Source organism: Saccopteryx leptura, chromosome 5, assembly GCF_036850995.1.
Source record: "Saccopteryx leptura isolate mSacLep1 chromosome 5, mSacLep1_pri_phased_curated, whole genome shotgun sequence".
NCBI classification, from domain to species: domain Eukaryota; kingdom Metazoa; phylum Chordata; class Mammalia; order Chiroptera; family Emballonuridae; genus Saccopteryx; species Saccopteryx leptura.
The window spans coordinates 171,815,140-171,838,722 of NC_089507.1; the positions used below are offsets into that span (position 1 = coordinate 171,815,140).

Consider the following 23,583-nt stretch of genomic DNA (forward strand, 5'->3'; position numbering starts at 1 on the left):
TCCACTCGTCCTCTGATGGACACTTGGGCTGTTTCCAAATCTTTGCTATTGTGAACAATGCTGCCATAAACATGGGGGTGCATTTCTTCTTTTCAAACAGTGCTATGGTGTTCTTGGGGTATATCCCTAACAGTGGTATAGCTGGGTCAAAAGGCAGTTCGATTTTTAATTTCTTGAGGAATCTCCATACTGTTTTCCACAGTGGCTGCACCAGTCTGCATTCCCACCAGCAGTGCAGGAGGGTTCCCTTTTCTCCACATCCTCGCCAGCACTTATTCTGTGTTGTTTTATTGATGAGCGCCATTCTGACTGGTGTGAGGTGATATCTCATTGTGGTTTTAATTTGCATTTCTCTAATGATTAGTGATGTTGAACATTTTTTCATATGCCTATTGGCCATCTGTGTGTCCTCTTTGGAGAAGTGTCTATTCATTTCTTTTGCCCATTTTTGGATTGGATTGTTTGTCTTCCTGGTATTAAGTTTTACAAGTTCTTTATAAATTTTGGTTATTAACCCCTTGTCAGACGTATTGTCAAATATATTCTCCCATTGTGTAGTTTGTCTTTTTATTCTGTTCTTATTGTCTTTAGCTGTGCAGAAGCTTTTTAGTTTGATAAAGTCCCGTTTGTTTATCCTATCTTTTATTTCACTTGCCTGTGGAGACAAATCAGCAAATATATTGCTGCGAGAGATGTCAGAGAGCTTACTGCCTATGTTTTCTTCTAAGATGCTTATGGTTTCACGGCTTACATTCAAGTCTTTTATCCATTTTGAGTTTATTTTTGTGAGTGGTGTAAGTTGGTGGTCTAGTTTCATTTTTTTGCAGGTAGCTGTCCAGTTTTCCCAACACCATTTGTTGAAGAGGCTGTCTTTACTCCATTGTATTGTCTTACCTCCTTTGTCAAATATCAGTTTCCATAGAGCTGTGGGTTTATTTCTGAGTTCCCTGTTCTGTTCCATTGATCTATGTGCCTGTTCTTATGCCAGTACCATGCTGTTTTGAGTACAATGGCCTTATAATATAATTTGATATCTGGAAGTGTGATACCTCCCACTTTTTTCTTCCTTTTCAGGATTGCTGAGGCTATTCGCGTTCTTTTTTGGTTCCATATAAATTTTTGGAATATGTGTTCTATGTCTTTGAAGTAAGTCATTGGTATTTTCATTGGTATTGCATTGAATTTATAAATTGCTTTGGGTAATATAGACATTTTAATGATGTTTATTCTTCCTAACCATGAGCACGGTATATGCCTCCACTTATTCATATCTTCCCTGATTTCTTTTATCAATGTTTTATAATTTTCCGAGTATAAGTCTTTAATCTCCTTGGTTAGATTTATTCCTAGGTACTTTATTTTTTTGGTTACAATGGTAAAGGGGATTGATTCCCTGATTTCTCTTTCTGACAGTTCATTATTAGTGTATAAAAATGCCTCTGATTTATGAGTATTGATTTTATATCCTGCCACCTTGCCAAATTCTTTGATCAGGTCTAGTAGTTTTTTGACTGAGACTATAGGGTTTTCTATATACAATATCATGTCATCTGCAAATAATGATAGTTTTACTTCTTCTTTTCCAATTTGGATGCCTTTTACTTCTTCTTCTTGTCTGATTGCTGTGGCGAGGACTTCCAGGACTATGTTGAATAAGAGTGGTGAAAGGGGGCACCCCTGCCTTGTTCCTGATCTTAAGGGGATTGCTTTTAATTTTTGCCCATTGAGTATGATGTTGACTGTGGGTTTGTCATAGATGGCCTTTATCATGTTGAGGTATGTTCCCTGTATTCCCACTTTGCTGAGAGTTTTGATCATGAATGGGTGCTGGATTTTATCAAATGCTTTTTCTGCATCTATTGAAATTATCATGTGGTTTTTCTCCTTTCTTTTGTTTATGTGATGAATCACATTGATTGATTTGCGAATATTGTACCAGCCTTGCCTCCCAAGAATAAATCCTACTTGATCATGGTGTATGATTTTTTCCATATATTGCTGGATCTGGTTTGCTAATATTTTATTGAGGATTTTTGCATCTAAGTTCATCAGGGATATTGGCCTATAATTTTCTTTTTTTGTGTTGTCTTTGCCTGGTTTTGGAATCAGAATTATGCTCGCCTCATAAAAGGAGTTTGGAAGTCTTCCTTCCTCTTGAATTTTTTGAAATAGCTTGAGAAGGATAGGCATTAGTTCTTCTTTGAATATTTGGTAGAATTCACTTGTGAAGCCATCAGGCCCAGGACTTTTCTTTTTTGGGAGTTTTTTGATAGCTGTTTCAATCTCATTTGTTGTAATTGGTCTGTTTAGGTTTTCTGATTCTTCCAGATTGATTTTTGGAAGATTATATGATTCAAGGAATTTGTCCATTTCATCTAGGTTGTCTAGTTTTTTGGCGTACAGTTCTTCATAGTATTTTCTTACAATATTTTGTATTTCTGTTGTGTCAGTTGTTATTTCTCCACTCTCATTTTTAATTTTATTTATTTGAGTCCTCTCTCTTTTTTTCTTGGTGAGTCTTGTTAAAGGTTCATCGATCTTGTTTACCTTTTCAAAGAACCAGCTCCTGGTTTCATTGATCCTCTGTATTGTTTCTTTAGCCTCTATGTCATTTATTTCTGCTCTGTTCTTTATTATTTCCTTCCTTCTACTAGCTCTGGGCTTTACTTGCTGTTCTTTTTCTAGTTCTTTTAGATGCAGGGTTAAGTTGTTTATTTGAGCTTTTTCTAGCTTCTTGAGGTATGCCTGTAATGCTATGAACTTCCCTCTCAGGACTGCTTTTGCTGTGTCCCATAAATTTTGAGTTGATGTATGCTCATTATCGTTTGTTTCTAGGAATTTTTAAATTTCTTCTTTGATCTCAATGTTAACCCATTCACTGTTTAATAACATGTTATTTAGTTTCCAAGTGTTTGAATGTTTTTAAATTTTTCTATTGTGGTTGATTTCTAGTTTAATGCCATTGTGATCAGAGAAAGTGCTCGATATGATTTCAATCTTCTTAAATTTGTTGAGCCCGCTTTTGTGCCCTAACATGTGGTCTATTCTAGAGAATGTACCATGAGCACTTGAAAAGAATGTATATTCTGCTCTTTTAGGGTGAAAGGTTCTGAAGATATCTATTAAATCGAGTTGATCTAATATGTCCTTTAAGTCTGCTGTTTCTTTGTTAATTTTCTTTCTTGAGGATCTATCTAATGATGTTAATGGGGTATTGAAATCTCCTACTATTATAGTATTGCTGTTGATCTCGCCCTTTAAGTCTATCAAAGTCTGCTTTATATATTTAGGTGCTCCTATATTAGGTGCGTAGATATTTATAATGGTTATATCTTCCTTTTGGATTGCTCCCTTTATCATTATGTAGTGACCTTCTTTATCTCTAACTATGGTCTTTGTTCTAAAGTCCATTTAGTCTGATATAAGTATTGCTACCCCAGCTTTTTTTTCATTTCCATTTGCGTGAAATATTTTTTTCCATCCTTTTATCTTCAGTCTGTGTGCATCTTTTGATTTAAGGTGTGTCTCTTGTAGACAGCATATGTATGGGTCCTGTTTTCTTATCCACGCAGCTACCCTATGTCTCTTGATTGGATCATTTAATCCATTAACATTTAAGGTTATTACTGATATGTAATTGTTTATTGCCATTTTTTTTCTTTAAAACTGTTTTTCTCTTTTGCTATATTCTTTTTTTCCTTTGATCTGTTTACAACAGGTCCCTTAGCATTTCTTGCAGCCTTGGTTTGGTTGCAATGAAATCCTTGAGTTTTTTTTTTGTCTGTAAAGCTTTTTATTTCTCCTTCAATTTTAAATGATAGCCTTGCTGGATAAAGTAGTCTTGGTTGTAGGTTCTTGTTCTGCATTACTTTGAATATTTCCTGCCATTCCCTTCTGGCCTCAAGTGTTTCTGTTGAGAAGTCAGAAGTCATCCTTATGGGGGCTCCTTTGTAGGTGATAGTCTTTTTTTCTCTAGCAGCTTTTAATATTTTCTCTTTATCATTTAGCTTTGGCAATTTAATTATGATGTGTCTTGGTGTTGGTTTCTTTGGGTTTCTCCTTAATGGAGTTCTCTGTGCTTCCTGAACATGTGAAATGTTTTCCTGCCTTAATTGGGGAAAGTTTTCTGCTATAATATGTTTGAACACAGTCTCTATCCCTTGTTCTTTCTCTTCTTCTTCAGGAACCCCTATGATGCGGATGTTATTTCTCTTCATGTTGTCACAGAGCTCTCTTAGAGTTTCCTCAGACTTTTTGAGTCTCTTTTCTTTTTTCTGCTCTGCTTCCGTGCCTTTATTTATTGTGTCCTCTAACTCACTGATTCGATTCTCTGCTTCATCCATCCTGCTTTTAATTCCTTCCATTGTATTCTTTATTTAAGATATTGTATTTGTCATTTCTGTCTGATTCTTTTTTATTATTTCAATGTCCTCTTTTATATTTGTTATCTCTTTATTTAGGTTTTCATAATGGCCATCTATGGTTGTTCTAATATCTTTGAGCATCCTAACAATCGTTATTTTAAACTCTGCATCTGGTAATTTGGTTATATCTGATTCACTTAGGTCCTTTTCTGGGGATTTCTCTTGTTTTATTTGTGTTGTATTTCTCTGCCTCCACATTTTCTCTTCACGGGAGTGGCTGTGATCACGTGCTCGGGTGCACAAGGGTTGGTGGCCTTGGCCTTTGCCCCGTCCCCGTGTGTGACGTTATGCTCGGTCCTGAGGGCACTAGCAAGCACCTTTGCTCAGCTGCAGGTCTCCGCCTGTTTCCGAGCTTTCGCTCTGCCTTTGCAGGATGATCCCACTCAAGGAACAGCTGCTAGCCTTGGCTCTTCCACCAGGCAGGGCTGCGTGCCCAAGCTCAGCTCCGTAGCAGAACTCCGCCTCTTCTGGGCTTTTGGCTCCACCCCCGCGGGAGGAGCCGGCTACCAAGTCAGACCACAAGCCTGGGTTGCACGGGTGGGGCAGGGATGTGCTCCTCTGCCCTTGCTCCGGGGCTGGTTTCTACTCTTTCTGGGTTTCCCGCCCTTCTCCCGGAGGCTGGATTACAGGATGCCGGCAGCTGAGCTTGGCCGCTTTTGCACGCCCCCTTCTCCCTAGCTGGGCAAGATTGAGCTCACACCTGAGCCCAGTGGTGGCCAGCCGGCTTCCAACCCTGCCAGCAGAACTGCACTTTTGTCTCCGGCTGCCGCCCGCCCTCCGGCGTGCCCTCAGCCGCGTGGGTGGGGGCGCTGCAGCTCGGTCCCTAAGACTCACTACTGTAGACCCAAAAGCTCCCTCCTTCTATGCGACTCTGCTCTGAATGCTGCGAGGGAGCTTGTTTGGCTGCTCTCCTGCTTCCCTTTGCTGGTATTGCTGTTTCCGGGGGAAATATTCACTTCAGCTTTGGGGAGTGACTCGTCCCAGGGGTTAGGGTGGCTATCTCCCAAAATGTTTCTCCCTATGCCTCCTAGATTGCACTCTCTTCCTGTTACTGTGGTTCTCTCCCCTCTCCCTCCGTCCCCAGGAGCCCTGGGTGAGTGTTTGTGAGAGAGATGTTCTGCGTGGTCCCTTTAAGAAGGATCCTGGGTCTGAGAAATCAGACTCTCTCACAAACAGTATCCTGACTTGTTTCCAGCTAAATACTGTCCTTACACTTCTTCTGGGCTCTGGGGCTGCAGGCTGGGGCTTTGTTCCTGGGGCTCAGGACCCTTTCCCCTCTTTGCTAAACTCACTTCCCACCACGCGAGTCTCTCCCTGCTGCCGTTCGCTCCGAGAAGCTGGGCAGCCCTCTCCGCGTTTCCATGTTTCCGCTTTTCCTACCAGTCTCTGTGTGGCCTCTTCAGCGTTCCTTGGTTGAAGAGTCCTTTTAGTTTAGTCCAAAGTTGGTTTTTCCAGCTGATAGTTCATAAAATTAGTTTGTAATCCACTTTGGTTCTGGGAGGTAGATGCTGGTACGTCCGCCTACTCCAGCGTCATCTTGTCTCTCTCCAGAGCTGGCATTTCTAATTTTTGCATGCAAGAACTTAATTCAGGCCTTAAAAAGAGACACATTTTAGACAACATTAAACAAAGACTAAACAGAAACAAGAATCAGACGAGGCCCTGGCCGGTTGGCTCAGCGGTAGAGCGTCGGCCTAGCGTGCGGAGGACCCGGGTTCGATTCCCGGCCAGGGCACATAGGAGAAGCGCCCATTTGCTTCTCCACCCCTCCGCCGCGCTTTCCTCTCTGTCTCTCTCTTCCCCTCCCGCAGCCAAGGCTCCATTGGAGCAAAGATGGCCCGGGCGCTGGGGATGGCTCTGTGGCCTCTGCCCCAGGCGCTAGAGTGGCTCTGGTCGCAACATGGCGACGCCCAGGATGGGCAGAGCATCGCCCCCTGGTGGGCAGAGCGTCGCCCCATGGTGGGCGTGCCGGGTGGATCCCGGTCGGGCGCATGCGGGAGTCTGTCTGACTGTCTCTCCCTGTTTCCAGCTTCAGAAAAACGTAAAAAAAAAAAAAAAAAAAAAAGAATCAGACGAACCAGATGAACCAGAGAGAAACCCAGGATTTCAGAGCACAACCAGATTAGAAAGATGCCTGCCTGATCTTAGGGCATTTTGTGAGAGGGACAAAAGATGGATGAGACTAATCAAAACTTTCTTGAGAAAAATCTCGGCGGCTGCAAAAAAATTTTGTAGGCAGATCCACCTCGGGTACCCCGTCCAAATTTCCAGGCAAAGAATAGGAAAGAAACAAAATGATAGTTCAGAGGATTGTAGCTAAAACATTGAAGAGAATTAGACAATAACAGGAAAAGCTGTAACTTTCCTAACACCTTAGTCTTCTATTCATTATCAAACTCCAATAGCTGCTGCAACTGGCAGTTCAGGTTGGGTATGCTGAGATTTCCCTACCTCAATTTTAGCTGAGTGGCAAACTTAGTTGACAGGGCTGGGGCAGGCTCCATTGTCTGTTTCTCTGAATCACCTGCCCGTGAGCAGTATACTTAGATTTACATTTATTCGCCCAATGTTTCCCTTTCCTACATACAGCATAGGCAGAAGTCTGGAGCTTTAGGAGCTGGCTGCCCTTGAAGGAGAGGCCAAGACTGATATCCAGTGGGAACAGGGCAATTTCTAGCAAAAAATCTTAAACCCCTGCATTGGAAACAAGATCCATGGGCAGATGTACTTCCCTGACCTTCCTTCTTTCGTTTGTTCTGCTGTTTATCAAAGTATTGTCCTGGAGGCCTCCCCTGAAACACTGAGGCAATAGCCAGACCTTGCATATATGAAGCCCCAATATCAGCATATATTCTGATGTAATCCCCTATATCTCAAACCTGATTTAAAGCTTGTTGGAGCGAGAATCTCCAAAGGTCTGAGACAAAGACCCTGGGAGCAACCCAATAAGCATAAGAAAGAGCAGAGGGCAGCAGAGGTGCAAAGGTTAAAACGGCCACAGCCTCGACATCTTCATTATCTCCCAGTCATCCTCAGACTTCAAGGTGTTCTCAAATTTATATCCCTCCATTTATAGCTCACTCTGATTAGACAACAGCTTCTCCTTAGATAAAAACATTTGTACAAAAAGAAAAAGATCCCTTACTTTTGACCCTAAATGTCCCATAATTTATTACTCCCGATTATACTCTTTCTCAAAACTCTATTCAAAAACTTTACTTACTGTACGCACTTGGGGAATTCCATCACCTGCCTTTAGTTTATTATTTTCCTTCCTCAGGTCCCTGTTTAGGCGCCACTTGCTGCGAATCAGCATGGCTAGTAATTCCAGGTCCTGAGTGGGAACGGCGCAGAATTAAGAAAATAGGCTTAGAGTAAAAGGATGAGTTCAGGAGGCCTCTGCAATGCTGATGGCAAGAACAAAGCACACTTAACACCCACTTACTGCTTTATCTATAAGGCAAAGTAAGGCCATTAGCAAATCAAAGAGATCTCTGATCATATTTCCAAGGCAACCCAAGAATTCAACCAAGTGCCAAAAACCCCCACTATACAGAACATCTTAACTTCACAAGACAAAGGATAAAAGAAACTTGCCTCCAGTCTTTCTGGGGAACATGGGGGGCAGGATGAGTATAAACAATCCAGCACCATAGCAAAATAGCCTTTAACAACTTCACAGAACAAGTGAGGTAGGGGGTTGGGCAGACTGTCAGCTTACTGCCAGTTCCCTACACCTCTGTCCCCCAAAAATCTAAACTTTAAAGACCCCATTGGCTTTCAGTCCCCAACAGCTGGCAAAGATTCTTCACTACATGATAACCCTTCTGCAAACTTCCTGCCCACTCAATACCAGGCAAGGTTAAACTCAGTCCCCAAATGCACCACTTCCAGAAATTGACCCTGCAGGTATGCACATGGAGGGGCAGAGTTAGTCTTTGTGGGACTTGAAGCCTAGACAATTTGGGGAGAGGGGAGATAGATCTTTAAGAAAAACACTAGAACTGTATGAAGGTCAACTAGAGATAAAAGAACGGGCCCAAGCAAGTGAGGGTTCTGGACTCTAACTCATGTTAGTAAGTCTGCTGCTGCTTCCCACATGTGCAGTGGTGGAGCTACAAGGGGATTTTCTTGCAGCAATACTTGTGATTGCAGAAGACGGCGGTGGGTGGGAAGTGTGCACTACATGGGACAAATTAAATAAATGATGATCCAGCCAGGCAGTGGATGGAATACTATGCAGCTGTAAAAAAGAGTGAGGGACTTCTATTCATACTGATGTGGAAAGAACTCCAAGATGTATTGTCTTTGTTTGTTTGTTTTCCCCACCCTCTCAGAGTTCAAGGTATATTGTTAAGCAAAAAGCTAGTGTTTACACTTTGCCTCCTTTGTGTGAAAGAAGGAGGAAAATAACAAACATTCACATTTTCTTGTGTCTGAATAAAGATTCTTAAGTATACTGTGTGTTTGGGCTCGGGGAATTGGTTAGGTGAGGATTGCATAGTAGGGAGATGTTCTACTGGCTTTTCTTTTTTTTCCGATGTGAACTTATCTACTTATTGAAACAAAGAGGGGATGGCAGGACCACCCGGCCCCCCTCCAGCACCCTGTCTCCCTCCAGCGTCCCAGTGCTGTTCTCCTTGTCGGCCGTGTTGCTGCTTCTCTTGGTGGGAACCTCCCTGCTGGCCTGGAGAATGGTTCGGAGGCGGATCAAAGGTGAGTCAGCACCCTGTCCCCTCTGCCCCCCACCCCAGGGTAGGCATCAAATGCATGCCCTCAGACTGAATATCCTGGGTGACTGTACAGGGTAGGCCCAGAGCAAGTGACCCTGGTATGGTGGATACAGGCTGTGGGAGGTGGGTCGCTAGAAGGAGGCCCTTCCCACAACAGGGCCTGGGGGGTCCTCTCACGAAGCAGTGTTCCTCTTCTGCTTAAAATCCTTCCATGACCTCCTCTGTCCTCAGATGCATAGGGCGCTACAGGACAGTCACGGCCCTCCACAGTCTGGCCCTGCCCACCCCTCCCACCATCCTTGCACCCTTAAAGTCAGTCATTCCCAAGTTCGTGTCAGTTGCCAAGGCCCTGACCTCAGGCTCACTTTCTGTGTTCCCTCTGGGCACCTGCCTCACTCCTGCCTTACTCCTGGTGGGCCCTAGGGTGGCCCTTTGACCTCCTTTCCTCTGGGACCGTTTCCTGGCCTCCAAAGCATAGCCTGGGGGCCTCCTGGGTGTACCTCTGTATCTCCACCATCATAGCCCTTTTTACCCCAAATCATCAGCACCTGCTTCCCTCCCTGCCTCCCACCCATCAGCGTTTGTTGAATCAATGTATTATTGAATATCTCCAGCCTCAATGGGCACCCAGGAAGCTCCGGGCATCTTGCGGCCCAGTCGTCCCCCTCAGAGCTCAGATCAGAAGAGAGCACATGTGGTGTGCCCAGCACCCGGTCTGGTTCTCAGGGAGCAGGTGCTCAGTAGACACTAGGCGAGAATGAAATGAGAACAGGTGAGGCGGCCTTCTCGCTGCTGGCAGGCGGCCCACAGGAGCCTGGAGGGTCTGACGCTTGCTCCCTGTGCTAGGAGTTGTTGGTATGAAGAGCAGAGGGGTTCTCCAGGGAGTCTTCGTCCAGCCTTTTTAAGGCTGCAGTGAGGTCGGGGCAAGCAGGAATAGTGTTACTCTCCGCAGCTGCAGTGCTAATCGGGAGTCACTCCATACTGGGGGTTAGTTTGGGGGGGACCACTGCCTTGTGTTCTCACTGCCAGCCTCCCCTCCACTCCTCCATGAGGCCCAGTCTCTCCCCCAGCAGGGCTCAGGCCTTTAGGAGAAGAATGGGTGTCAGCCACTTTCTCTTCCCCATCTGCTGTCCCACAGCTTTCCCGGAACCTTCTTCTCAAAGAGCCGACACTGGGTGCTCCGTTCTGCATGAGCTGCATTCCCCAGGCTGCCCTGCCTCAAATCTGTGGGTCTCAGTGGTTCCCACAGTTCCCTTTTACCTAGAAAAGTTCCCCTTTAAAAAAAGATGCATAGAAAAAGGATGGGCGTCATGTTGTAGAAAATTCAAAAGTAAGTAGAAGCACGAAGGAGGAATAAATTTCTCATAATAAACAAAAACTAGAACTCCCATCACCCAGAGAAAACCAACCACGTTGGTCCAGTCTTTCCTCATGCCTATGTATACACATATTTCTTAAAACCTTTGCTTTTGTAAAGCCAGGAGGCAGGGCCAGGGCCACCATCAGAGCAGCCTGGCCCATGCAGGTTCGCATTGGATTCGGACAGTCGGTAAAGAAACCATGGAGCCAAAAACTGGTGGGCCATAACCTTTAATCCTACCTTGCACCCGGCGGGCAAGTAAAAATACACACTGGGCTCCAAAACCCAGTCACACTCAGTGCTCACAAAGCCACTGACTTATCCGAGTTTCCTAGAATCAAAGGTTTCTAGCTCACCAACCTTATTCTCCTCAGTTCCCCATCTCCTTCCTTATCCCAGATACAAACTCTACACAAACTGGCATCTCACTCAGCACTCCGCCATCTTGGCTGCTTCTCCTGGCCTCCTCCACGTGGCCTCCTTTAGCTGCTGGCTCTACTCTCTCCGCTCTCTCATGCTAACCTCAGGAACCAAGAGCCCAAAATCCCGTTTTGCCCCCACTTTATACTGTAGCTTCACAACCTTTAATCCAATATACAAAATAGGGTAGTCTCTAATACAAAGTCACTTCTCTGAGGCATGATTGGATTGTACCACCCTACATCAAAAAGGGTAGGAAAGGCTTAATCCCAAAACCAAGCCTCAGGCTACAACAATTCTCAACACACATTAATATCACCTGGGCAACGGCCTCTTTGTGTTATCTTTAACAAAGTGAGCATAATACATTTTATCTGCCCAACAGCTTTATACCATGATTCTTCTTTTATTTTTATTTTTTAAATGTTTCTGAAGTGAGAAGCAGGGAGGCAGAGAGACAGACTCCCATATGCGCCTGGCTGGGATCCACCCAGCACACCCAGTAGGGAGTGTTGCTCTGCCCAACTAGGGCATTGCTCCTTTGCAACTGGAGCCATCCTCAGTGCCCGGGCCAATTTTGCTCTAATGGAGCCCTGGCTGTGGGAGGGGAAGAGAGAGAAAGGAGAGGGAGAAGAGTGGAGAAGCAGATGGGTGCCTCTCCTCTGTGCCCTGACCAGGAATTGAACCTGGGACTTCCACATGCCAGGCCAACGCTCTACCACTGAGCAAACCAGCCAGGGCCTCTTTTTTTTTTGCACCTAACATATGATATCATTTTCCCTGCTGCCGATGTTCTTCTTGAAATCGTGCACTGTACAGTTCCTCGGTGTGTGGTTGGAATCCACCTTTTTAACTGTGATGGTGGACAGGCTTTCTGTTCCAGTACCACTTCTTCCTCCCCAGCTTTGCAAGTCTCAGCTCCTGTCCCCTGACCATGTCTGGACTGCCTTCCCATTGTCACAGCTCCTCTCCCCTCAGCCTGACACCCGACCTGGCACACCCCCTCCAGTTCTGCCCTCAGCGCCCTCATCTCTCATTTACACAACTGAGTAACATCTCTCTCACACACAGCAGAGCTGTTCCCAGCACCTACTGTGTGCCGGGCCCGTGCTGGGTGCTGGGGTCACTGTCCTTACCAGGGCTAGGCTGGGTCTTCCATACCTGCCCTTTCCCGCTGAGGGTGGGATGGAGCCTGCACGCAGCACTGAAAACAGAATGTGTTCACACTTCAGAGCACATGGTCGCAGGTTCTGTTAAGTCTACTGAGCTGGCTCAGCAAACACTTTGGTTGTACATGACCTTGTATCTCTGACTGTGGGCATCGCACCTTTGACTTGAGCCCCGAGGGGCAAACGGTGTCTCTACCTGCGGCATCCAGTGCTGCAAACTCAGGGGTGCCGTGCCCTGACCCCGAGGGCATTCGGCTGTGTGTGTGTCACCCGCGGCCCACCAGGTTCTGTGTCCCAGGTTGGAAGGGCCAGGGCGCACAGAGCTGTGCTCAGAGGCAGGACTTGGCCGAGCACCACTGCAGGTGCAGTGTGATGGGCTGTGCTCCTGAGCTGTGATCCCACCCCACTGAACCACTGGGCCTCCTGTGTGTGAGGGACAGACCCCAAAGCCGGGTCGCAGAGCAGATGACCCTGGAGACACAATTGGATGCAGCTCTAGGCCTTTGTAAGGATGTTTCCTTTTATTTTATTTTATTTAAAATTTTCTTACTTTATTGATTTTTTTTATAGATAAAGGAAGGGATATATATAGAGAGGCAGGAACAACTGTTCCTGTATGTGCCCTGACCAAGGATAGAACCAGAAACCTCTGGGCTCTGGGATGAAGCTCTAACCAACTAAGCTATCTGGCCAGGGCTGCATTGTTTTTTTAATTTATTGTGGCTGTTGCACATGACATAACATTTACCATGCTAACCACTTTTATAGTTCAGTAGGGTTAAGTATATTCACATTGTTGGCAAGGAGATCTCCAGAACTTTTCATCTTGCCTGTGGGTCCTCTCAAATGCGCATTCCTCCTTTCCTGGGAGTGTTTTCTGTGAGTGACTGTTTTGAAACCAGCTTTGTTTGCCACTCTCTCCAAGCTGGAGCCTGCCTGCTCGTTGACTCCCTCACTTATTCCTTCACTCATTCATTCACTCATTCCCTTGCTCACTATTCCACCCGCTCAGCAAAGCCTTGAGTCCCAGCCCTGCTGCAGATTTGCAGTGACAAGTCCCCAGGACTAAGGTCTCTAGGGAAAGGCCTTTCTCTGGGTGGATTGCAAGGGGCGCCATCCTGCCTTGTCCTGGGACGCACCTCCTCACTCTCCCCTTGTCTCTTTAGCTGATGAGAATTCGGAGCCACCCCAGGGCCCCAGTCAGGTAAGAGAGGCCACCAGGAGTGTCGGGTGACTGGGCAGGGCATAGGGGTGTGGGGATTGGACTGTCCCACTGGCTAGTGGAGATCTGAGTGGATCATCAGTGAAAGGAGGGGGCTGCTCACCCAGAGCAGGAAGCAACATGCTTGGGAGATGTGGCCACTGGGTCTTGTCTTGTGCTCTGGCCAGTCTGTTTCCCCCACCTCCAGGGAAAGTGAAATGGGAGAGCATTCAAACATTGCCTAGAGTGGAGCAGAGTGGGGGAAGGAGAGGCAGGGCAGGAAGGCTGGGGCTCAGGCCCCCAGAGCATCGACGAAAGGGGAGATGCCTGCAGAGAAGAGGGACAAAGGGCTCTCTGGGATGGACCATGGAGGGGCTTCGTGGACAGTTGCCAAGCCCTGTCCCTACTGCCCACCCCAGGTTTCCCAGCAGAGTGAGCCCTGCTATGCCAATTTGGAGCTGCCGATGTGGCCCCTTCCGGAAGAGACTGTGCACCCGAGGCAGGTGGAGGTGGAGTACAGCACAGTGGTGAGTGCAAGGACCTAGCTCCCGGCACAGGGCTGGCAGCGGTGGAGAGGGAAGCGAGGGGCTGGCTCAGTGATCTTGCGTCTCTCTAGGACAGAGCCACACAGAAAGTAGGGCAGATGTAGATTTTGCCAAAGCTTGATGTCATTGTTGTAATACTCCAGTCCTCTGGGAACTACCAGTGTCTCATGGAAAAAACCTACTCAAGACACAAATTTATGTCAAGAAGAAGAGGGGGAGGCTTGCCAAGGGAGGCAAAGAAGATCTGAATTTCCTCCTCTCTTAGTTTTTATTACCAGAAGCAGAACGGAGGTAACAGGATTACAAGGGAGGGAATCAGGTGATAAGGGGAAAGAATGACTAATGGCCATTTTGCGACATGGAGAAAGGGCTAATTTGGGTCAGTACATTCTTTTTCTTTTGCTAGTTAACAAGCACAAAGGAAGGAGCAATCTAGAACCTCTAGGCTAATTTCTTAAAGCCCGTTCACATTTAGTCCTTTGTGTCTGCACAAAGGTCACCCACTCACACTTTCTTGGTGTTTGCATCCAAGAGACATTCACTCAGGGCTTTTAACTAAAGTTCCCCAATCCAAGTCATAGAGGGTTCAAGGTTAGATGGGTGAGTCCCTACAATTGTGGCTGGGGGTGGGGGTGGGAGCTGGGGAATGGAGGGCTATTCAGATGGTCAGCGGCTATGAACCTGATAGCCAATAGAATACAGCTTTTATGAAGCACCTACTATGTACCATGGACCCAGTGTTAAAGCCTATGATTTCTTACTGTTTCCATCATCTCTTTGGTATCAAGTCTGCTTTTCAGGTTTTTATCAATGACTGGCTGCAGGTCAATCCTTAAGCAGAGTCACTCAAAAGTGAAATAGTGGAAGAAGTCTCCCAGGGTCCCCCCAATTAACCCTCTCCCGCTTCGTGGAAGAGGTCAAGCAGAGGTTAAAGAACAGTTGGTGGAGAAGATGGGGGAGAGATTTAAACTTCAAACTTATGGCCCTGAGACTACAACACCCTCGTTTTTCTAACTTGGTGACTAATGATCTTAAAGTGGATCTTGGGGACCCCCGGCTCTGATGACAGGCACTTTGTTCTGTGGCTGGACCAGGTGGGATGGAGCAGGTAGGTGGACAGGATCTGGCAACCCAGTCCTTTTAGGAGAAAGAAGCAGGACAGTGAGGGAGGCTGGAGCCTCACCCCCCATGAAGCTTCCCCATGACCTCCTTGGGTGTCCCCGCTCCCCATCCTTGACTGGGGGTCTGTGATTCCTTCACCTCTCCCTGAGTCTTGGGTCTCTTTCTGCAGCAGGCCCCCAGGGAAGACCTTCACTACACCACGGTGGCATTCAACGTCCAGAATCAGGATTCTAAGGACAGCATGATTCCCTCACAGAAGCCCCCCCAGCAGGAACCAGAGTACAGCGTCATTAAGAAGAAATAAGCCCGTGTCTCCAGCCTCACCACCTGGAGGTCTCTGCAGACCACGGGGAGCCCAGGGCCAGCCCCCACCCTCACCACATCACCCCTCCATGGTGACCAACCCCGGCTGGGCTCCTGCGAGCTGTCCCTCTTGCACTGGGGAGCTGTGGGATACCCTCCCATCCCGCTGGCTGTTGTCACCTTTTCCTCTTTTTCTCTGCCTCATTCCAGCTGTGTGTGAGCTGGGAGCTCAGTCCCATGGGACGCCAGGGAAAGATGTGACTTGCACAGAGTGTTACCTCTAAATTGCTTTGTAAAGCCCGTGGAAGTATCTGGGCTTGCTGGGGTGGGAGAACTGGCAGAGAGCCAGGAGGACGCTGAGGCACGGAGCTCAGGACACCGCATCTCCCAGACGAGGAGACAGAGGTCCAAGGAGACGCTTGCCTACAGCACCAGAACCAGCAATGGCAGGGTCCTTGCTTCCCCTGGACTCTTAGATAGAATTATTTTAACAGAAGAGATATCAATAAAGTTTAAACTATCTTGAGAGAAGAAAAGTTATTAAATGATGCCTGCTACGCATCTGCAATCCTGTGTTAAGAAAAGCCCTGCCTGTGACCCCGGAAAAGCACAGAGAAGCTGGGAGGGTCCAGCAGGTGGGGTCAGCCTGACAGATGTCATCACTGCTGGGAAAGGAACCGCCAGCTCAGTCTCTCCACCTCACTAGTGATTCTCTAAACATAAAGTAATGCACCAACTTTACCAAGAATATAGAAGACATCTGTGCAGAAAAGCAGAAGTCTAAGAAAGGCCATTTAGGCTCTGGTTTTGGTTAATAGCATAAAGATGTCAATTCTTCCCAAATTAATCAATAAATTTAATGCAGTACCAGTAAACATGGCAACTAGATTTTTAAAAAGGAACTTAATAAATTTTTTCAACATTTATATAACAAAATAAAGCCCTGTGAATCGCTCATTTCACCTTTCAAAAAGATTAAAGGGAGCAATTGTCCCACCAGATGTTAAGATGGACCAGAAAGCCGGAGTGACCATGTGGTGAAGTAGTGTGCTTTAACCCGCGGGTTACATAGAGGCACCAAGGCAGGTTATAGAAGACGTTTTGAGTTTATTAATTAGCTGGCTAGCTACATGGGGCACAGTCCCAAGTCATGTAGGGCTTCATACAGTTCTGGGCATACTTTTATACAAAATCAAGTACTGGTTGGAGTGGGTAAGGAGGGGCTTATACCCTTTGTCCAGAGGTATAAGTCACTCTTATGATTTTAGGATGGGAGAGTGAGTCCAAGTATAGGAATTATTATTTTTTTAAAATATTTTATTTATTGATTTTTAGAGAGAGAGAGAGGGAAGGGGGAGGAGCAGGAAGCATCAACTCCCATATGTGCCTTGACCAGGCAAGCCCAAGGTTTCGAACCGGCAACCTCAGTGTTCCAGGTTGACGCTTTATCCCACTGCGCCACCACAGGTCAGGCAGGAATTCTTGATTAAGGTACATAAACATTGTTTTCTAAGGTTTTCAGATAAGTTCTATCTTCTTTGCTCTGTGTGGTAAGTGGCCCCAGGCACCCTTTCAGAGAATTCTAGGAATCAACTAAACTATGACTAGATGACCCAGTTGTCCTTGTGAGCCAGAAAGCTCCTGCGTTCTTCTCTTTCCTTTCCTACAGAAAGGTAGGGGTAAGAAGCCTGACTTTTCCTCTTTAAAATGGCATTGCTAATACTAAGTTTTACAATTCCTTGGCACCTTATCACAATCAACATGGTGTGGAGTAACTGGCACGAGATCAGAGTGGCACATCAACAGCAAAACAGGAAGGTCAAGGACAGACCACTGCACAGAGGGCAACTTAAAGTATGACAGTAAAGGTGCCTAAGGCTGTACCACCCTGAACGCGCTGGTCACTGGGAGGGGATGGACCTGAGAAATCCTGCTCCCTACGTGGAGATGAACAAGCCTGGGTCCCCTCCTCACCGCCCTCCCTCCCCTCACCCACAGAGGTCCTGGATAGATTGAAGACTGAAATAGGAAATCAAAATGAATCTGTGGTCACATGAACAAGAGGCACAGAACTTTGTAAAAATGACAGATTTCATGTACAATGTGAGTTTATGAAGGTGAGCGTATGAAATAAATGAAGTGGCCCCACTTGTTTTTTCTGCTGTTATCTAAAAACATGCTGTGTATTGTACATACAGGATGCTGTGGACCAAGTAGGTACCACTGGGGGTCCCAAGACAGATGGGATCCATCTTACCTGCACCCGTATTGCTTTGCAAAAATTGGGAGAAGCCTTTTCTTTGGTTTCTTAGGAGGTGCCCATGGGCTTGAGCTCCTTTTTGCCTCTTATAAATTAAGTGATATAGGTAAGGTGACCAATCGTCCTCCTTTAGGGAGGACAGTCCTTCTTTTGTAAGTTCCGTCCTTCCTTGAAAAGTGTCCTCCTCCATGTCCTCCTTTTTGATATTGGAAGACTAATCTGTAAATGTCCGTATTCGATCTATGCAGAGTCGATCCATTGTATGATGTGACATTGTTGGGCAGATAAAATATATTATGCTCATTTTGTTAAAGATGGCACTGCCCATTTGGAAGCCCATTGCCCAGGTGGTAATATTAGTTGCCCTTCTTGCTTGGGATGGGCGTGGTTATATTAATGTGTGTTGGGGGAGGGCTTTTGCACCAAAAAGTTTTAAAAGAAGAGATCACGTTGTTCCGGGGAAGGGGGATTATGATCTCATGGAGGGAGAGGAGGGCAGAAAAAGGCCACGTGGATGAGAGGAGAGGCAGCCAAGATGGCAGAGTGCTGAGGGAGAAGCCAGTTTGTGCAGAGTTTGTGCAGAGAGAAGGAGATGGGTAACAGAGGTGAATAAGGCTGGTGAGGTAGAAATCTTTGATTCTAGGAAACTCGGATAAGTCAGTGGCTTTGGGAGCCCTGAATGGAAAGGGAAGTGTTTTCCCACTGTGTGTATTTCTTGCCTGCTGGGTGCGAGCTAGGATTAAAACTGGCCCACCAGTTCTTGGCTCCGTTGTTTCATTACCATCTGTCCAAATCAAATGTGAACCTGCACGGGCCATGCAGCTGTGATGATGGCCATAGCTACTGGCTTTACAGATGTATTTGTATCTAAATGAGTATTTTTTCTTACAATTATTATTAAAAATTAATAGGCGTGTAAGCATAATTAAAATATAAAATATTACAAATGTTTTATTATGCATTATCATATTATAGTGTCTTATTGTTGCAATGAATAAAATGTTTCTTTTATTTATGGTATTGTTTTCTTCAATTTATTTTTGTCCTCCTTTTCATTGTAAAAAAGTTGGTCACCTTAATATAAGACGAGTCTCAGATTACCCAACTTGCAGTTTGCTCAACTGTAACATGGGGCAATAACATATAATTATTCATATGAGGATAAACCAATAGGGCAAGACACTTAAATCACACAACCCAATAATAACAAATGCCACATTTGTAAAATCTTCCTTCTGCCCATGGAGACATTGCAGTCTGTATCCCCATTGTCCTATATCCTGTAATCCAAGCCAAACAATTGTTCCCTAAACTGAGCTCTGCAAATCCTTCTTATGTTCAAGCATTCAAGTGAGTTATGCAGAAGGATCAGAGCCTTGACCTGAGAAGGGGAACCCATCAGCCCTGAATCATGGCCTCCGGTGGAATAGAGGAGTTAGGGAGTGTGGGATCCTTCTATGAAGAAACTGCTCCCCTCCCCCTCCCCCTTCTCCCCCAACCTACACGCACACACAAAGAAGAAAACAAAATGAAAGAGAAAGAACTCTGTTGTGGGAAAGTAGTTGTGAAATGCTGACCGATGCTTTTTTTGTTGTCCTGGTGCTTCCTCTAATCCACTCACACTGCTGGCTACTCCTTCATTGCTACAGAGTAAGCATGAAGCAACAGAAAGAAGAGGACGGAAGCTGCTTGCCTTTGTGGTTTCCAAGCCTCCAAGCCTTCTTCAAGAGGAAGTGCTGAGCCTGACCAGGCGGTAGCACAGTGGAGAAAGCAGGGGTTGGGAATCTTTTTGGCTGAGAGAGCCACGAATGCCACATATTTTAAAATGTAATTCTGTGAGAGCCATACAACAACCCGTGTACATTACGCTAATAAAAATTTGGTGTTGTCCCAGAGGACAGCTGTGATTGGCTCCAGCCACCCGCAACCATGAACATGAGTGGTAGGAAATGAATGGATTGTAATACATGAGAATGTTTTATATTTTTAACGTTATTATTTTTTATTAAAGATTTGTCTGCGAGCCAGATGCAGCCATCAAAAGAGCCACATCTGGCTTGCGAGCCATAGGTTCCCGACCCCTGGGATAGAGCATCAGAATGGGACATGGAGGACCCAGGTTCAAAACCCTGAGGTTGCCAGCTTGAGCACGGGCTCATCTAGTTTGAGCAAGGATCACAGCTTGAGCCCAAGGTCGCTGGCTTGAGCAAGGGGTCACTCGGTCTGCTGAAGTCCCCCAGGTCAAGGCACATATGAGAAAGCAATCAATGAACAACTAAAGTGCCACAATGAAGAACTGATGCTTCTCATCTCTCTCCCTTCCTGTCTGCCTGTTCCTCTCTCTGTCTCTCTCCATCTCTGTTACAAAAAAAAAAAAAAAAAAAGAAAGTGCTGGGCTTTGATGTTGAGTTGCCTGAAGTGGTAATTTTCAACCTTTCCCATCTCTTGGCACACATAAACTAATTACTAAAATTCTGCGGCACACCAAAAAGATATTTTTTGCCAATTTGACAAAAAAATTAGATATAATTTTGATTGGTTTACAAAAAATAATAATAATAGTAATTACCTACCCTTTTTGCTCCAAAGTGACTTTTTAAAAATCAGATGCCTACCCTGACCTGTGGTGGTGCAGTAGATGGAGCATAGACCCAGCGCACTGAGGTCACTGGTTCAAAACCCCACTCTTGCGGGCTTGCCCAGTTAAGGCCATGCAAAAAACGACATGGGTTGATGCTTCCCTCTTCTCCTCCCTTTCTCTCTTTTTCTCCCCTCTAAAATAAATAAATAAAATCTATTTTTAAAAATCAGATGCCTATTCTTGTGTATAAGAATTTTTGATACCAAAAATTAACCAATCAGACACAACCTTGTTACGTGATGTGACCAATAAGATACAACTCTTGTTATATGGCCTATATATTTATGGTTCAAGACAGCATTCATACCAGCCGGCTATTGTGTTCACTGTTGTAATTTTTTTTTTTTAATTTGACAATCTAAGGAAAAGAGGTCTGTGCCCCTGACTAAATAGTTAGGTACTGCATGTTTTAAAAACTCTTGCAGTGGGGCCCTGGCCGGTTGGCTCAGTAGTAAAGTGTCGGCCTGGCGTGCAGGAGTCCCAGGTTCGATTCCCGGCCAAGGCACACAGGAGAAGCGCCCATCTGCTTCTCCACCCCTCCCCCTCTCCTTCCGCTCTGTCTCTCTCTTCTTCTCCCGCAGCCAAGGCTCCATTGGAGCAAAGTTGGCCCAGGCGCTGAGGATGGCTCTATGGTCTCTGCCTCAGGTGCTAGAATGGCTCTGGTTGCAACAGAGCCACGCCCCCGATGGGCAGAGCATCGCCCCCTCTGGTTGCAACAGTGATGCCCCAGATGGGTGGAGCATCGCCCCCTGGTGGGCATGCCAGGTGGATCTCGGTCGGGCGCATGCATGAGTCTGTCTGCCTGCCTCCCCGTTTCCAACTTCAGAAAAATACAGAAACGCCCCCCCCCCCCAAAAAAAAAAAAACTCTTGCAGCACACTGGTTAAAAATCCCTGACCTAGGGAACCAGCACCAACCCACACTGGCCACAAGTGGGTATTTTAGCTCTTGAAGTGTGCTAGTCTCAACTGAGATGGGCTGAGAGTATGAGAAGACTAGGCACAAATAAGAGAACATAAAATATCTTTTTGATAGGTTAACACAGTGATGGCCTGTTGAAATGATAATATCTTGGATATATTGAGGTAAATAACATATATTCTTTTTTTTTTTTTTTTTTTTTTACAGAGATGGAGAGAGAGTCAGAGAGAGGGATATATAGGGACAGACAGACAGGAACGAAAAGAGATGAGAAGCATCAATCATCAGTTTTTCATTGCGATACCTTAGTTGTTCATTGATTGCTTTCTCATATGTGCCTTGACCACAGGGCCTTCAGCAGACCAAGTAACCCCTTGTTCGAGTCAGCGACCTTGGGTCCAAACTGGTGAGCTTTGCTCAAACCGGATGAGCCCGCACTCAAGCTGGCGACCTGGGGGTTTCTAACCTGGGTCCTCTGCATCCCAGTCTGATGCTCTATCCACTGCGCCACCGCCTGGTCAGGCATAATAACATCTATTCTTAAAATCAATTTCACTTCTTTTCTTTCTCCTTGTTCTTTTTAGGAGAATGGATAAGCTGAGGTTTATGCACCCAGTCGAATACCGACCAGGAATGACAACAGATTGCTTTCTTTGTTTTGGAGAAGAAGAGCTGCGGGTCAAAGAGGTACCTTGAAGTGACAAGTGCCACTCAGATGGGTGATGGAAATCTGAATCTTGTCTTCAGGACTCCTGGATCTTAGTGCTTTCTGAAATCCTTTCTTTTGAAACAATTTCAGACTTACAGAAAAATTGTGAAAACAGTACAAAGAACTCCCATTTAGCCTTTATTCAGATTCACCTAATTAAAAAAAATATATTTTCCCACATTTGTTATTCTGTGAGTGTGTGTATGTGTATAACCTTTTTTCTGAAGCATCTGTGGGTAGTTTACTTGCATGATCTCTATTGGAATAAACCTGATACACTGAGGTGCTATGCATCTTGCTGTGTGTGTTCTGGTGCTATTTGATCATCAGTATATTCACAACTTGTCCAAGAAAGTGCAAGTTATTTTTAAATTAGCCCAAATCCTTTAGAGAAATGACCTAGCGCTGACTTAACTAAGGTTTAGAAAATGACCTCGAGACTATGTCTGTTTGTTTTTAAACCTTACACCCCAGCAAGTCTACCGTTTGGGTAAACCCGGTGGTATGGTTCAGCCCTGGAGCAACATGTAGGCATTAGACAACGTGTGTCTCCACCCTGTGGCTGTGTCTGGAATCACGCATACTGGACACCCCCAAACTGGTTTTATTTGCTCCATCAGCTGGTTGGACAGTGCCAAGGAATTCTGTTTTTTCAGGGTCAATGCAACTAAGAAGGGGAAGGCTGAAATAGGGGAAAGGACTCAAAAACTCCTCCTCGGCTTCCCAATACCCCAACTGATCCACCCTGTGCGTGTCGTTGTGTCGGAAAAAAGTTCAATTTCTCTCCAACCTTGAGTTCTCTTGTTTTATACCCACTATCTCTCTGCAATTGCTGGATTTCTGCACCCTGAGCTCAGTGTGTCAAAGGAAAGCATAGTCACCCCACCTGTGGTTGGCATACCACATTTGTCAGATGGGACAGTTCCTAAGTCCCACCTCTGCCCTTACCAGCAGTTTCCTTATCCATGGCAACTAGTAGCCTAGTAGCTTCAATGCTTTCTCTCTTGCCAAACTCAGAAGCACACACTTTTATCTTCTGGGAATTGTTTTTAAGTGTCTTATTAATACTTATTAATGGACAAGCAGAGATGCTCAGTGCTCTGGAAGCCAGATGAGAAACAGCCCAGGGAAAGCAAGTCAGAGAGGCAACTCCTTCCCCCACCCTTTCCCTGGGGCCGCAGAGTCCAGTAGAGACCAGCAGAGTCCAGCAGAGCCCACATTAGGAACCCCCTATGAACCTGGCCTGGAAGGTGTGCAAATCCAGGACTTCCTGCATTCTTGGGGCTCTGACTTTAGGACCAACACCTGCCCCCTCCCTGCTCATTGCAAGCATCTTTCTTGCTGGGGACAGAGATTTAGGAGGTTAACTGCAGAAGAAACCACCCTCCATCTGCAATCATCTGAGGCAACAAGTCCTCCAAGTTCAAATTCTCTGTTAAGGTCCTGGCTGGTTAGCTCAGTGGTAGAGCGTCGGCCTGGCGTGCGGGAGTCCCGGGTTCGATTCCCAGCCAGGGCACACAGGAGAAGCACCCATCTGCTTCTCCACTCCTCCCCCTCTCCTTCCTCTCTGTCTCTTTCTTCCCCTCCTGCAGCCGAGGCTCCATTGGAGCAAAGTTGGCCCGGGCGCTGAGGATGGCTCTGTGGCCTCTGTGTCAGGTGCTAGAATGGCTCTGGTCGCAACAGAGCAACACCCCAGATGGGCAGAGCATTGCCCCCTGGTGGGCATGCCGGGTGGATCCCGGTCGGGCACATGCGGGAGTCTGTCTGACTGCCTC

General features: G+C 46.0%; 1 protein-coding gene across 3 annotated transcripts in view; it reads left to right on the forward strand.

Moving 5' to 3' along the window:
• LOC136406725 (CMRF35-like molecule 8) overlaps window positions 1–16,563 on the forward strand; it is a 28,725-nt gene extending 12,162 nt beyond the window's left edge. For 2 of the 3 annotated variants that reach the window (XM_066386802.1, XM_066386804.1), the window contains exons 4-7: window positions 9,046–9,140; window positions 13,273–13,310; window positions 13,727–13,834; window positions 15,144–16,563. In XM_066386802.1, the coding sequence (XP_066242899.1) occupies window positions 9,046–9,140; window positions 13,273–13,310; window positions 13,727–13,834; window positions 15,144–15,278 (376 nt within the window). In that variant the 3' untranslated portion in view covers window positions 15,279–16,563. The remainder of the gene's footprint in view (window positions 1–9,045; window positions 9,141–13,272; window positions 13,311–13,726; window positions 13,835–15,143) is intronic. The other variant, XM_066386803.1, reaches the window with a different exon arrangement.
• The last annotated feature ends 7,020 nt before the right edge of the window (window positions 16,564–23,583 follow it).